Source organism: Salmo salar, chromosome 17 (assembly GCF_965601325.2).
Source record: "Salmo salar chromosome 17, fSalSal1, whole genome shotgun sequence".
NCBI lineage: Eukaryota > Metazoa > Chordata > Actinopteri > Salmoniformes > Salmonidae > Salmo > Salmo salar.
In genome coordinates, this window is record NC_138307.1 from 29,842,435 (window position 1) to 29,856,782 (window position 14,348).

Genomic DNA, 14,348 nt, shown 5'->3' on the forward strand with positions numbered 1-14,348 from the left:
AAACCATATGTATTTTTGTGACAATCAATGAATTAGTTATTGATTTTTCAATTTTAAATGGCTTTTGGCGAATGAATGAATATAAAACCAACTTTACCTCGGTCTGCCTACTCATGTGATTTAAAAAAATATTTTTTTTTTAACAAGGCAAGTCAGTTAAAAACAAATTCTTATTTACAATGACGGCCTACCAGGGAACAGTGGGTTAACTGCATTGTTCAGGGGCAGAGAGATAGATTTTTACCTGGTCATTTCGGGGATTCGATCCTGCAACATTTCGGTTACTTGCCCCAACGCTCTAGGCTACCTGTGATGCTGGAATATGTATGATACGCAGTAAGAGCTATTGTGAATAAACCACTGCAGTTATGAAATTGATAAAAGAATGGCCATGTTTCAAGTGTGTGCCGACGGAATCTTTTAGGTATTTATTAGGATCCCCATTAGCCGCTGCAAAAGTATCAGAATTGTTCACTTCTCTCATTAACTTCTCAAACCACGGCTTGGTCTGCTTCACAGGCGTTCTCTGAAGTCTCGCGTTGTTACGTCTCTGGGTTTAGAAACTGGTAGTGAGGAGAAGGCAGTTCCGCGCAGGCGCGCATCATTCTTCAGAATAAAGGACACGCCAGAATTGTGCAGTCGAGACGACAACTTCTGTGTCTGTTTCAAATGTATTACTACTGGTATGTAATAGCACGTTCTAATATCGAAAGAACATGTAATAACATGCTAGGTAACAAATACGTCAAGTGATTATCACGTTTGAAAAAGGCTTTATGTGCTGTTTTTGCGTCAAACCGCATGAGTGAACGTGATCACTTTTTTACAAGTCACATAGAGACTTTGGGTTAGTCTGAGTGGATGTATATCATTTCGTCAAGGTAATTTCATAAAGGATACATTTAGCTGAGATTTCTGGGTTCGTTTTACATGTCGTTTTTAGTTTTGTGTAAAATTCACCAGATGGTAAAATGGCGGTTCCCCCTCGGTCTGCATCAACGTACTTCAGTGCAGGCAGTGCAGGCAGTGAGGGTGCAGCAGAGAGAGACAATTTTACGGTTGCACTACTGTTTTGGAGCTAAATGTTATGATTATCAGTTTTCTATATGTGTACTGATATTCAGAGCCATTCAGTTGTTTCTGTCTATAAATGTTACTATTGATTTTGATTGGAGTAATACAGTGAAGACAAGGTTATTCAGGAAAATAGTACATAGTGCTGCCTAAAACATACTGCATCCTTGTACTAAATGTTTTTTGAGGCATTTATGTGAATTCAGGAAATCTACTATAGATTAAGTGCATTGAGTTGTGTAGCCTAATTTAAAGTGTATACTTTGGCTAATGTGAATTAATGTTTTGTTGTCAATGCTTAGCTACCAGATCTATTGAAATGAGATCAGTGCTTGACTTGGACAGGAGCTCACTGGAGCTGAGAACCGTCACCTCAAATGTCTACTGTTTGAGCTCATGTTCCTCTTATAGAATATTAGCTCAACAGTATTGTGGAGCTCCTGCACCTATATATAAACCATATTTTTAGAGAATAAAGAAATTCTTGACAGTTTTGGCACTAACTTTTGTGTCCGTTTCTCTTCATTACTTCTGGCCGACTCAGATTAAGTCTGAGGCCGGTAACATCAACAGTGAGGACAAACCCAGCCTGCCTCTCTCCTTCCACACTGAGTCCAAACCTACAGTCACTGGGTCCTGATTGTGACAGTGGAGCCCAGTTTGCACTGCAGGACCCAGAGATGGCATCAGTGAAGCTGGAAGACTGCAGTCAAACACTGGAGCTGAATGTCAACATTAAAGATGAAGAAGAGGAGGAGAAGATTGGGACAACTGTTTCTCATGGTGAGAACAGGTTCTATCTAACTACGTTGTTTATTCGTTAAAACTTCCCACTGTGCATGAGAAGTTGCTGTAGAACTGTTTTATTTATTTTATTTCACCTTTATTTAACCAGGTAGGCCAGTTGAGAACAAGTTCTCAAGATGAAGCAAAGCAGTGCGACGAAAACAACAACGCAGAGTTACACATGGGATAAACAAACGTGCAGTCTATAACACAATAGAAAAATCTATATGCAGTGTGTGCAAATGTAGTAAGATTAGTGAGGTAAGGCAATAAATAGGCCGTAGTGGTGAAATAATTACAATTTAGCATTAACACTGGAATGATAGATGTGCAGATGATGATGTCCAAGTAGAGATACTGGGGTGCAAAAAAGCAAAAAAAAATAACAATATGGGGATGAGGTAGTTGGGTGGGCTATTTACAGATGGGCTGTTTACAGGTGCAGTGATCGGTAAGCTGCTCTGACAGCTGGTGCTTAAAGTTCGAGAGGGAGATATAAGACTCCAGCTTCAGTGAGTTTTGCAAATCGTTCCAGTCATTGGCAGCAGAGAACTGGAAGGACAGGCGGTCAAAAGAGGAGTTGGCTTTGGGGATGACCAGTGAAATATGCCTGCTGGAGCACGTGCTACAGGTGGGTGCTGCTATGGTGACCAGTGATCTGAGATAAGGCAGGGCTTTACCTAGCAAAGACTTATAGATGACCTGGAGCCAGTGGGTTTGGCAACGAATATGAAGCGAGGGCCAGCCAATGAGCGCACACAGGTCGCAGTGGTGGGTAGTATATGGGGCTTTGGTGACAAAACGGATGGCACTGTGATAGACTGCATCCAATTTGTTGAGGCTATTTTGTAAATTACATCGCTGAAGTCAAGGATCGGTAGGATAGTCAGTTTTACGAGGGTATGTTTTGCAGAATGAGTGAAGGAGGCTTTGTTGCGAAATAGGAAGCTGATTCTAGATTTCATTTTGGTTTGGAGATGCTTAATGTGAGTCTGGAAGGAGAGTTTACAGTCTAACCAGACACCTAGAATATGTGGACAACTACAAATACCTAAGTCAGAACCGTCCAGAGTAGTGATGCAAGTCGGGTAGCGATGAAGAGCATGCATTTAGTTTTACTAGCATTTAAGAGCAGTTGGAGGCCACGGAAGGAGTGTTGTATGGCATTGAACCCTGTGGCACCCCCATAGAGAATGCCAGAGGTCCGGACAACAGGCCCTCCGATTTCACACACTGAACTCTATCTGAGGCTGTTGAGTCTGCCGATAAGAATGCTGTGATTGACAGAGTCGAAATCCTTGGCCAGGTCGATGAAGACGGCTGCACAGTACTGTCTTTTATCGATGGCGGTTATGATATCGTTTAGGACCTTGAGCGTGGCTGAGGTGCACCCATGACCAACTCGGAAACCAGATTGCATAGCGGAGAAGGTACGGTGGGATTCTAACTGGTCGGTGATCTGTTTGTTAACTTGGCTTTTGAAGACTTTAGAAAGGCAGGGCAGGATTTCATGATGAACTGTTTCAATGAGAAGGTAGATGTTATTTCATTCTACTGAGACTTGCATGGTTTGACACCAGTATTGCCAGCATTTGTTTTATTCACTGGGCTATCTGGAGTGATCAGAGAGTAGACTAAAGAAGTGAAGTAGACAAACTGACAGTGTTTTAAAGATCTATGAAATTAGTCTGTAGTTACTAACCCTTGTGATAGTGAGAGGAGGATGATATGAAATGAGTCTGTGTAGTTACTAACCCTTGTGATAGTGAGTGGAGGATGATATGAAGTGAGTCTGTGTAGTTACTAACCCTTGTGATAGTGACTGGAGGATGATATGAAGTGAGTCTGTGTAGTTACTAACCCTTGTGATAGTGAGAGGAGGATGATATGAAGTGAGTCTGTGTAGTTACTAACCCTTGTGATAGTGAGTGGAGGATGATATAGCTCATAATTTTCATGACTTATGAGATACTTTTAGAATAGTTTTATTCCCCTTTTGTATTGCACAGCCTACTCATGAATACATACAGTACATTCGGAAAGTATTCAGACCCCTTGACTTTTTCCACATTTTGTTACGTTACAGCCTTATTCTAAAATGAATTAAATAAAAAACATTCCTCGTCAGTCTACACACAATACCCCATAATGACAATGCAAAAACAGGTTTTTAGAAATGTTTTCACATTTCTAAAAAATGAACAACAGAAATACCTTATTTACATAAGTATTCAGACCCTTTGCTATGAGACAGGCAGTGTGGGTGCAGCAGAGGGAGACCATTTTACGGTTGCACTACTATTTTGAAGCTAAATGTAATGATTATCAATTTTCTACATGTGAAATAATATTGACACAAAGTTTGTCTTTATCTATAAACGTTTCAATGATGTGAACAGGAAATATAATTGTTTTTTGAAGTAAAACAGCGAATTTAATGTTATTACTGAAAATAGCACATAGTGCTGCCTAAAACAAACTGTAACCTTGAACTTAATGGTTTTTGAGTCTTTTATGCATTTATCTTCTATAGGTTAAGTATTAGCTCAAAAGTATTGTGGAGCTCCTGCACCTAAATATAAACAGTACCGGCACCCAAAATGTTTATCGGCAACTATTTCAGTCCAAGTCAAGCACTGAATTAGATAATTGAACAATAAAAAATATAATATATTTAATAGAGAATAAAGACATTGCCAGAACTTTCAAGATAATAACTTTTGTGTCTGTTTCTCTTGTACTACTTGCCGACTCAGGTATGAGGCCGGTAACATCAATAGTGAGGACAAACCCAGCCTGCCTCTCTCCTTCCACACTGAGTCCAATCCTACAGTCACTGGGTCCTGATTGTGACAGTGGAGCCCAGTTTGCACTGCAGGATCCAGAGATGGCATCAGTGAAGCTGGAAGACTGCAGTCAAACACTGGAGCTGAATGTCAACATTAAAGATGAAGAAGAGGAGGAGAAGATTGGGAAATCTGTTCATCATGGTAAGAGCAGATTCTATCTATCTGATTTTGTTGTTTGTTATAACTTCCCACTGTGTATGAAAAGTTGCAGTATAACTGTTTCATGTTGAACTGTTTCCATGAAGGTAAATATTATTTCATGCTACTGACACTTGCATGGTTTGACACCAGTATTGTCAGCATTTGTTTTATTCACTGGAGTGTTCAGAGAGTAGACTAAAGAAGTGAAGTAGGCAAACTGCCAGTGTTTTGAAGTTCTCTGAAGTGAGTCTGTGTAGTTAGTAACCCTTGTGATAGTGAGTGGAGGATGATATGAAGTGAGTCTGTGTAGTTACTAACCCTTGTGACAGTGAGTGGAGGATGATGTAGGTCATTATTTTCATGACTTATGAGATACTTTTAGAATAGTTTCATTCTCTTTTTGTATTGCACAGCCTACTCATATGAATACGTACAGGTATCCTAGTGGTTAGAGCGTTGAGCCAGTAAACAAAAGGTTGCTGGATCGAATCCCTGAGCTGGCAAGGTAAAAATAAACTCAGCAAAAAAAGAAACGTCCTCTTACTGTCAACTGTGTTTATTTTCAGCGAACTTAACATGTGTAAATATTTGTATGAACACAAAATTCAACAACTGAGACATAAACTGAACAACTTCCACAGACATGTGACTAACAGAAATTGAATAATGTGTCCCTGAACAAAGGGGGGGGTCAAAATCAAAAGTAACAGTCAGTATTTGGTTTGGCCACCAGCTGCATTAAGTACTGCAGTGCATCTCCTCCTCATGGACTGCACCAGATTTGCCAGTTCTTACTGTGAGATGTTACCCCACTCTTCCTCCAAGGCACCTGCAAGTTCCCCGACATTTCTGGGGGGGAATGGCCCTAGCCCTCACCCTCCGATCCAACAGGTCCCAGATGTGCTCAATGGGATTGAGATCCGGGCTCTTCGCTGTCCATGGCAGAACACTGACATTCCTGTCTTGCAAGAAATCACGCACAGAACGAGCAGTATGGCTGGTGGCATTGTCATGCTGGAGGGTCATGTCAGGATGAGCCTGCAGGAAGGGTACCACATGAGGGAGGAGGATGTCTTCCCTGTAACGCACAGCGTTGAGATTGCCTGCAATGACAACAAGCTCAGTCCGATGATGCTGTGACACAACGCCCCAGACCATGACAGGCCCCCTAGGTCACAGTCTACTGCACGAACCAAGAACATTTTTCCTCACATTTTTTAGAGGGCAAATAGTTGTCAGGGAAATTTTGTATAAATCAGTGTATCAATGAATTGAATGCATGTAGGCTATGAATGGTCTCACACCAGTACAGTAGGTGGTGTATGCACCGAAGAGTTGGATGCGATCCGCCAACCAAATCCCAAAGAAGGACAACGCAAATGCACATCGCTTGACTCGTATAGAGAATGTGAAAAAGGAGCAAAGTTCATATCTATTATTGATGTTTGATGAAGAGTATCTACCACCCTATGTAAAGCTGGGATATATAAGATACCCCATAAGAGAGTTGGTGTAAAACCCGATGCAATGGAAGAAATGCAAAAGGTTTGGCCATATGTCAAGTGTTTGCAGACGGAAGGAATATGTTATTGTTGAGTATGTGAATGTAAAATTATGCAACTGTGGTGGGGGTCGTTTTCCCGAATTCCCAGAGTGCCCTGTTAGTGTGAAAGAGGTTTAGGTGTCAAGGATCAGGACTGTACAGCAAATCTCCTACAGTTGAAATCGTAAGTTTACATACACCTTACTCAATACGTTTAAACTCAATTTTTCACAATTCCTGACATTTAATCCTAGTAAATATTCCCTGTCTTAGGTCAGTTAGGATCACCACTTTATTTTAAGAATGTGAAATGTCAGAATAATAGTAGAGAGAATTATTTTTTCAGCTTTTATTTTTCATCACATTCGCAGTGGGTCAGAAGTTTACATACACTCAATTAGTATTTGGTAGCGTTGCCTTTAAATTGTTTAATTTGGGTCAAACGTTTTGGGTAGCCTTCCACAACCTTCCCACAATAAGTTGGGTGAATTTTGGCCCATTCCTTCTGACAGAGCTGGTGTAACGGAGTCAGGTTTGTAGGCATCCTTGCGCGCACATGCTTTTAATATAGGATTGAGGTCAGGGCATTGTGATGGCCACTCCAATACCTTGTCTTTGTTGTGCATACGCGATTTTGCCACAACTTTGGAAGTATGCTTGGGGTCATTGTTCGTTTGGAAGACCCGTTTGCATCTAAGCTTTAACTTCCTGACTGATGTCTTGAGATGTTGCTTCAATACTCGTTTTACTGTGGATATAGATACTTTTGTACCTGTTTCCTCCAGCATCTTCACAATGTCCTTTGCTGTTGTTCTGGGATTGATTTGCACTTTCCGCACCAAAGTATGTTCATCTCTAGGAGACAGTACGCTTCTCCTTCCTGAGCGGTATGACGGCTGCGTGATCCGATGGTGTTTATACTTGTGTACTATTTTTTTGTACAGATGAACGTTTTACCTTCAGGTGTTTGGAAATTGCTCCCAAGGATGAACCAGACTTGTGGAGGTCTACAATTTTTATTTTTCTGACTTCTTGGCTTATTTATTTTTATTTTCCCATGATGTCAAGCGAAGAGGCACTGAGTTTGCAGGTAGGCCTTGAAATGCATCCACAGGTACATATCCAATTTACTCAAATTTCAATTAGCCTATCAGAAGCTTCTAAAGCCATGACATAATTTTCTGGAATTTTCCAAGCAAAGGCACAGTCAACTTAGTGTATGTACACTTCTGACCCACTGGAATTGTGATATAGTGAATTATAAGTGAAATAATCTGTCTGTAAACAATTGTTAGAAAAATTACTTCTGTCATGCACAAAGTAGATGTCCTAACCGACTTGCCAAATCTATAGTTTGTTAACAAGAAATGTGTGGAGTGGTTGAAAAAGGAGTTTTAATGACTCCAACCTAAGTGTATTTAAGAGAGTTATAGGGGCAAGAGGCCACAGTTCTGAAGATGATATGGTGGTGGATGCACCACAACCAGTTGTAAATGTTGTACGTCAATCAAGTGATCTGGATACACTTATTGTGAAGAAGGTGGATATTTTAGTATTTATAGCCACAGTTATTAATTGTATTGCACAAGATGTCCAAGAAGCTGGACATCATATCTGCAGCTGAGACGTTTTTGGGCCTCCAAGACTACAAGGACTACTGTCACCAGATAATGTTCCGCTCTTACAGGATCCTTCTCAGCCTGTGTAGGGAGCTGATTAGAACAGAAAAGCCGGCTGATTTAGTTTAATTTAAATGTTGTTATTGATAGTTTGTATGATTAAAAAAAAAAAAAAAAGTTTACACTGAACAAACAAACACAACATGTAAAGTGTTGGTCCCATGTTTCACGAGGTGAAATAAAAGATCCCAGAAATGTTCCATACACACACTTATTTCTTATCAAATTTTGTGCACACATTTGTTTACATCCCTGTTAGTGAGCATTTCTCCTTTGCCAAGATAATCCATCCACCTGACAGGTGTGGCATATCAAGAAGCTGATTAAATAGCATGATTATCATTACACAAGTGCACCTTGTGCTGGAGACAAGAGTAGCTGAGTAGGTGCTTGGCAGCAGCTTATGGGGATCTCTAATAAATTCAAAAATGCCACTCAAATGTGCTGTTTTTTTTCACAACACAATGCCACAGATGTCTGAAGTTTTGAGGAAACATGCAATTGGCAAGCTGACTGCAGGAATTTCCACCAGAGCTGTTGCCAGATAATTTAATGTGAATTTCTGTACCTTATGCTGCCTCCAACAATGTTTTTGAGAATTTGGCAGTATGCCCAACCAGCCTCACATCTGCAGACTGTCGTGAATGGTGTTGTGGGCGTGCGGTTTGCTGATGTCAATGTTGTGAACAGAGTGCCCCATGGTGGTATCAGGGTTATGATATGAGCAGGCATAAGCTACAGACAACCAACACAATTGTATTTAATGATGGCAATTTGAATGCACAGAGATATCATGATACGATCCTGAGGCCCATTGTCCTGTCGTTTATCCGCCGCCATCACCTCATGTTTCAGCATGACAACGCACAGCCCCACGTCGCAAGGATCTGTACACAATTTAAAATGCTGAAAATGTCCCAGTTCTTCCATGGCCTGCATACTCACCAGACATGGGACCCTTTGAACATGTTTGGGATGGTCTGGATTGACGTGTACGACAGCTTGTTCCAGTTCCCTCCTATATCCAGGAATTTCACACGGCCTTTGAAGAGTGGGATAACATTCCAGATGTCACAATCAACAGCCTGATGAACTCTATGTAAAGAAGATGTGTCCTGGAGGAGGCAGCAGCAGCTACCCACTTCTCCAGTGCTTACTGTGTAAATTGGGAGGTGCTGGAACCAAAAGTGAGCCCAAGAGGGGGGTGACCTGGGGGGTTCTGAGGTACCAGAACACATATTAAATAAAATACCTTTATAATAAAGCATTGGTTGCATTATCATGGCTTTAGCGTACTGGCATAGAGCAGTGGTGTAGAGACACTTGCGGAAGTTGTTCATTTTTTGTAGCCTAGAGTTCTGGAACAATGTGGCCTTTTATAAACAGATTTCATGCAATTCTACATTTTAGATGACTGGAGACTTTCACAGAATCTTAAAAGGTAAATTATTATTACATTTTTTATTTAACTGGGCAAGTCAGTTAAGAACAAATTCTTATCTTCAATGACTGCCTACCCCTGCCAAACCTGGACGACGCTGGGCCAATTGTGCTCCTCGTAGTCCAGGTTTAATACCTCACAAATGACCAAAATGACAGGCTGCTTTGACACTGACAAACTGAGAATCTGAGATCAATAAAAACGACCTTGTCTCTAATCCATCAATAGCCTAGGCCAGGTGTGAGGAGAAACACATTGTACAATATGAGGAGGAAGTTATAGTCCTAAAGAAGCTTTCCAGTTTCACTGACTCACCCAATGATGTGCAGCTCACTCACCGGACAAAAGCTCATCTCTCTCTTGTTTTACTTTGTAAAACATGCTGTTGTCAATAGGCCTATTTGGAAGTTGATAACTTGGTAACATACAGACAGATTAGTATTTTATTTTCAGCAGGATCCATTTGCTTTACAACCTGTGTTTTCCAGTGACTGTATTAGAAATATTGCTAAAGGCCTGTTTTGGCTGCATGCTGTTCACTGACAGATTTGCCACACGTTCCTGACTGTAGACATGCCTTGTGATTTAGCTACACACAATCCACAACTAGTCTATTTAAAAATGTTTTTGCTATTGATCCTCTGTGGCTAAATTCTAGGCTTACTCCTGGTGCAGTATTGGGAATTATTTAATTTCTTTCTGAGCAGACTACAGAGTGCTGCGGTCTAAGGCACTGCATCTCAGTGCAAGTCCCTGGTTTGAATCCAGGCTGCATCAAATCCAGCCGTGATTGTGAGTCCCATATGGCGGTGCACAATTGGCCCAGCGTCGTCCGGGTTTGGCCGGGGTAGGTTGTAATTGTTAATAAGAATTTGTGACTTGCCTAGTTAAATAAATAAAAACACACTTCCCACAGCTATTATTCTATTAGGAAATAAATGAAGAAGTGCAATGCTGGAGAGATGAGTTGCTGGCTCATGTCTATAACAGCACAGAGAGGGAGAGAGATCATAGAAAGTGAATCTCATTGTAGTTCTGTGAGAGATACAGGCGTGCTTCTCTCTCACCACAGCAATGGCCACGCCTTGGTCTAAATAGGCTACAATGTTGCACAAACCATTAACCTGGGATGGCCCAACATGAATCAATTATTAGAATATCAGGCACGTTTTCACATTACGTTTTTTAGGAGGCATGACAATTACAGAGGAATCCAAATGTAATTACTCTGATTGCTTTTATTAGGATTTTTACATTGCAAACAGTGGACAGAAAAATGTCACAAGTGGTAGGCTACCTGATCCTGGCAAATGGGTTCTGGAATGAAAGACTACAAAACTGAGAGGTGCTGGAGGATCTGGCTCAAATGAAGCACCTCCCTTCTCATATAATGTGGTAGGGCCATCCCAAGGTTCCCTGAATGCATGGACGGTTGCGCCAAAGTTTTTTTCTAACTAATCCAAGATTAGACCACAGCCGGTCGTTTCCAATGGGAACAGATCAGTCATAGTGTGCAGAGCCAAGCACAGTCAGCGAGATCCTATTGGTGCGTTATACAACACATCTGCATATTTCTGTTAGGGAACTCCTCTGTGAAGCACTCGTGTGCAATAACTCAATTCACCTTTACGTTCCTTCTAAATAACGCAATTATTTAACTTTTGCAAAGGGTAAAGTCTACAAAACTTAGTCCACTCTGTTCATAACAGATTTTACTTTTGGTAACAGAAAACTGTATTAAGATCAGGTGTTTCATAGATTAAAACATTTTGCAGAATGTCGGCCAAAATCCATCTTCTTCCACTGCCGGCCAGTGGGCTTCCTCTCACTACCATATTTGGTAGTGAGTGGAAACGCTAAGTGGATGCTTCACATTTATACATCCGGTGAAATATCTGTCTCATTGTTCTGTGGCTGCACTGTGGTAGTGGGGGAACCCACTACCCTTCCAGGCAGGCATGCACCATTCTTCAGAATAAAGAAAATGCCAGAACTATGATGTCAAGAACCTTTGTGTCGGTTTCTATTTATTAATACAGATATGTAGTAGCAGGTTTAAACTTCCTAATATCAAAAGAACATGTCATTCCATGCTAGGTAACACCCGTTAAGGTATTATCACGTTTGGTAAAGGTTGGATGTTTTATTTTTTAGTCAAACCAGGTGATTGTGATCAACTATTTTACAAGTCACATAGCTAGAAGCCTTGGGTTTGTCTGAATGGATGTACATCATTTCCTCAAGGTCATTTTAATAAAGAATACATTTATTTGAGATTTCTGAGTTTGTTTAGCATGTTATTGGTTTTGTGTAAAATTCACGAGCTGGTAAAATGGCGCTGTCCACTCTGTCTTCGCCAATGGGCTTCAGTGCAGGTGCAGAGAGACAATTTCAAGGTCGCACTACAGGTTTGAAGCTGAATGTAATGATGATCATGTGTTGTAATATTCAGACACATTCAGTTGTTTCTTCTATCTTTACAAATGTTACTATGGTGTGAACGGAAATACAATTGGTTTTTGATTGGAATAATACAGTGAAGACGAGGTTATTCAGGAAAATAGTACATAGTGCTGCCTAAAACATACTGCAACTTTGTACTAAATGGTTTGAGTCATTTTGGCTTTTATGGGAATTTGTGGAGTCTACTATAGTTTAAGTGCATTCACATTGTGTAGACTATTTTAAAGCATGTACTTTGTTTAATGTGAATGAATCCATGTTTTGTTGTCAGTGCTTAGCTACCAGATCTATTGAAATGAGATCAGTGCTTGACTTGGACAGGAGCTCACCAGAGCTGAGTACCGTCACCTATTTCAGTCCAGGTCAAGCACTGAATTAGATAATTGAACAATTTAAAAAATATATAAAAATATTTCACCTTTATTTAACCAGGTAGGCAAGTTGGGAACAAGTTCTCATTTACAATTGCGACCTGGCCAAGATAAAGCAAAGCAGTTCGACCGGACAACAACACAGAGTTACACATGAAGTAAAACAAACATGCAGTCAATAATACAGTAGAAAAATAAGTCTATATACAATGTGAGCAAATGAGGTGAGATAAGGGAGGTAAAGGCAAAAAAGGCCATGGTGGCAAAGTAAATACAATATAGCAAGTAAAACACTGGAATGGTAGATTTGCAGTGGAAGAAAGTGAAAAGTAGAAATAGAAATAATGGGGGGCAAAGGAGCAAAATCAATAAATACAGTAGGGGAAGAGGTGGGTGTATGGGCTAAATTATAGATGGGCTATGTACAGGTGCAGTGATCTGTGAGCTGCTCTGACAGCTGGTGCTTAAAGCTAGTGAGGGAGATAAGTGTTTCCAGTTTCAAAGATTTTTGTAGTTCGTTCCAGTCATTGGCAGCAGAGAACTGGAAGGAGAGACGGCCAAAGGAGGAATTGGCTTTGGGGGTGAACAGAGAGATATACCTGCTGGAGCGCGTGCTTTAGGTGGGTGCTGCTATGGTGACCAGTGAGTGGAGATAAGGGGGGACTTTACCTAGCAGGGTCTTGTAAATGACCTGGAGCCCATGGGTTTGGCGACGAGTATGAAGCGAGGGCCAGCCAACGAGAGCGTACAGGTCGCAGTGGTGGGTAGTATATGGGGCTTTGGTGACAAAACGGATGGCACTGTGATAGACTGCATCCAGTTTATTGAGTAGGGTATTGGAGGCTATTTTGTAAATGACATCGCCGAAGTCGAGGATCGGTAGGATGGTCAGTTTTATGAGGGTATGTTTGGCAGCATGAGTGAAGGATGCTTTGTTGCGAAATAGGAAGCCAATTCTAGATTTAACTTTGGATTGGAGATGTTTGATGTGAGTCTGAAAGGAGAGCTTACAGTCTAACCAGACACCTAGGTATTTGTAGTTGTCCACATATTCTAAGTCAGAACCGTCCAGAGTAGTGATTCTGGACGGGCGGGCAGGTGCAGGCAGCGATCGGTTGAAGAGCATGCATTTAGTTTTATTTAAGAGCAGTTGGAGGCCACGGAAGGAGAGTTGTATGGCATTGAAGCTCGTCGGGAGAGTTGTTAACACAGTGTCCAAAAAAGGGCCAGAAGTATACAGAATGGTGTTGTCTGCGTAGAGGTGGATCAGAGACTCACCAGCAGCAAGAGCGACATCATTGATGTATACAGAGAAAAGAGTTGGCCCAAGAATTGAACCCTGTGGCACCCCCATAGAGACTACCAGAGGCCCGGACAACAGGCCATCCGATTTGACACATTGAACTCTATCAGGGAAGTAGTTGGTGAACCAGGCGAGGTAATCATTTGAGAAACCAAGGCTATTGAGGATGTGGTGATTGAGAGTCGAAAGCCTTGGCCAGGTCAATGAATACGGCAGCACAGTATTGTTTCTTATCGATGGCGGTTACGATATCGTTTAGGACCTTGAGCGTGGCTGAGGTGCACCCATGACCAGCTCTGAAACCAGATTGCATAGTGGAGAAGGTGCGGTGGGATTCGAAATGGTCGGTAATCTGTTTGTTGACTTGGCTTTCGAAGACCATGGAAAGGCAGGGTAGGATGGATATAGGTCTGTAGCAGTTTGGGTAAGAGTGTCCCCTCCTTTGAAGAGGGGGATGACAGCAGCTGCTTTCCAATCTTTTGGAATTGGAATCTCAGACGACACGAAAGAGTGGTTGAACAGGCTAGTAATAGGGGTTGCAACAATTTCGGCAGATAATTTTAGAAAGAAAGGGTCCAGATTGTCTAGCCCGGCTGATTTGTAGGGGTCCAGATTTTGCAGCTCTTTCAGAACATCAGCTGACTGGATTTGGGAGAAGGAGAAATGGGGAAGGCTTGGGCGAGTAGCTGTGGAGGGTG

The 14,348-nt window shown here is 41.4% G+C and overlaps 1 protein-coding gene across 2 annotated transcripts in view; it reads left to right on the forward strand.

Moving 5' to 3' along the window:
- The first annotated feature begins 584 nt into the window (after nucleotides 1-584).
- The window catches only part of LOC106575980 (uncharacterized), a 185,525-nt gene continuing 171,761 nt past the window's right edge, over nucleotides 585-14,348 (forward strand). For both annotated transcript variants that reach the window (XM_082964425.1, XM_045698558.2), the window contains exons 1-3: nucleotides 585-683; nucleotides 1,619-1,857; nucleotides 4,617-4,850. In XM_082964425.1, coding sequence (XP_082820551.1) covers nucleotides 1,755-1,857; nucleotides 4,617-4,850 — 337 coding nt within the window. In that variant the 5' untranslated portion in view covers nucleotides 585-683; nucleotides 1,619-1,754. The remainder of the gene's footprint in view (nucleotides 684-1,618; nucleotides 1,858-4,616; nucleotides 4,851-14,348) is intronic.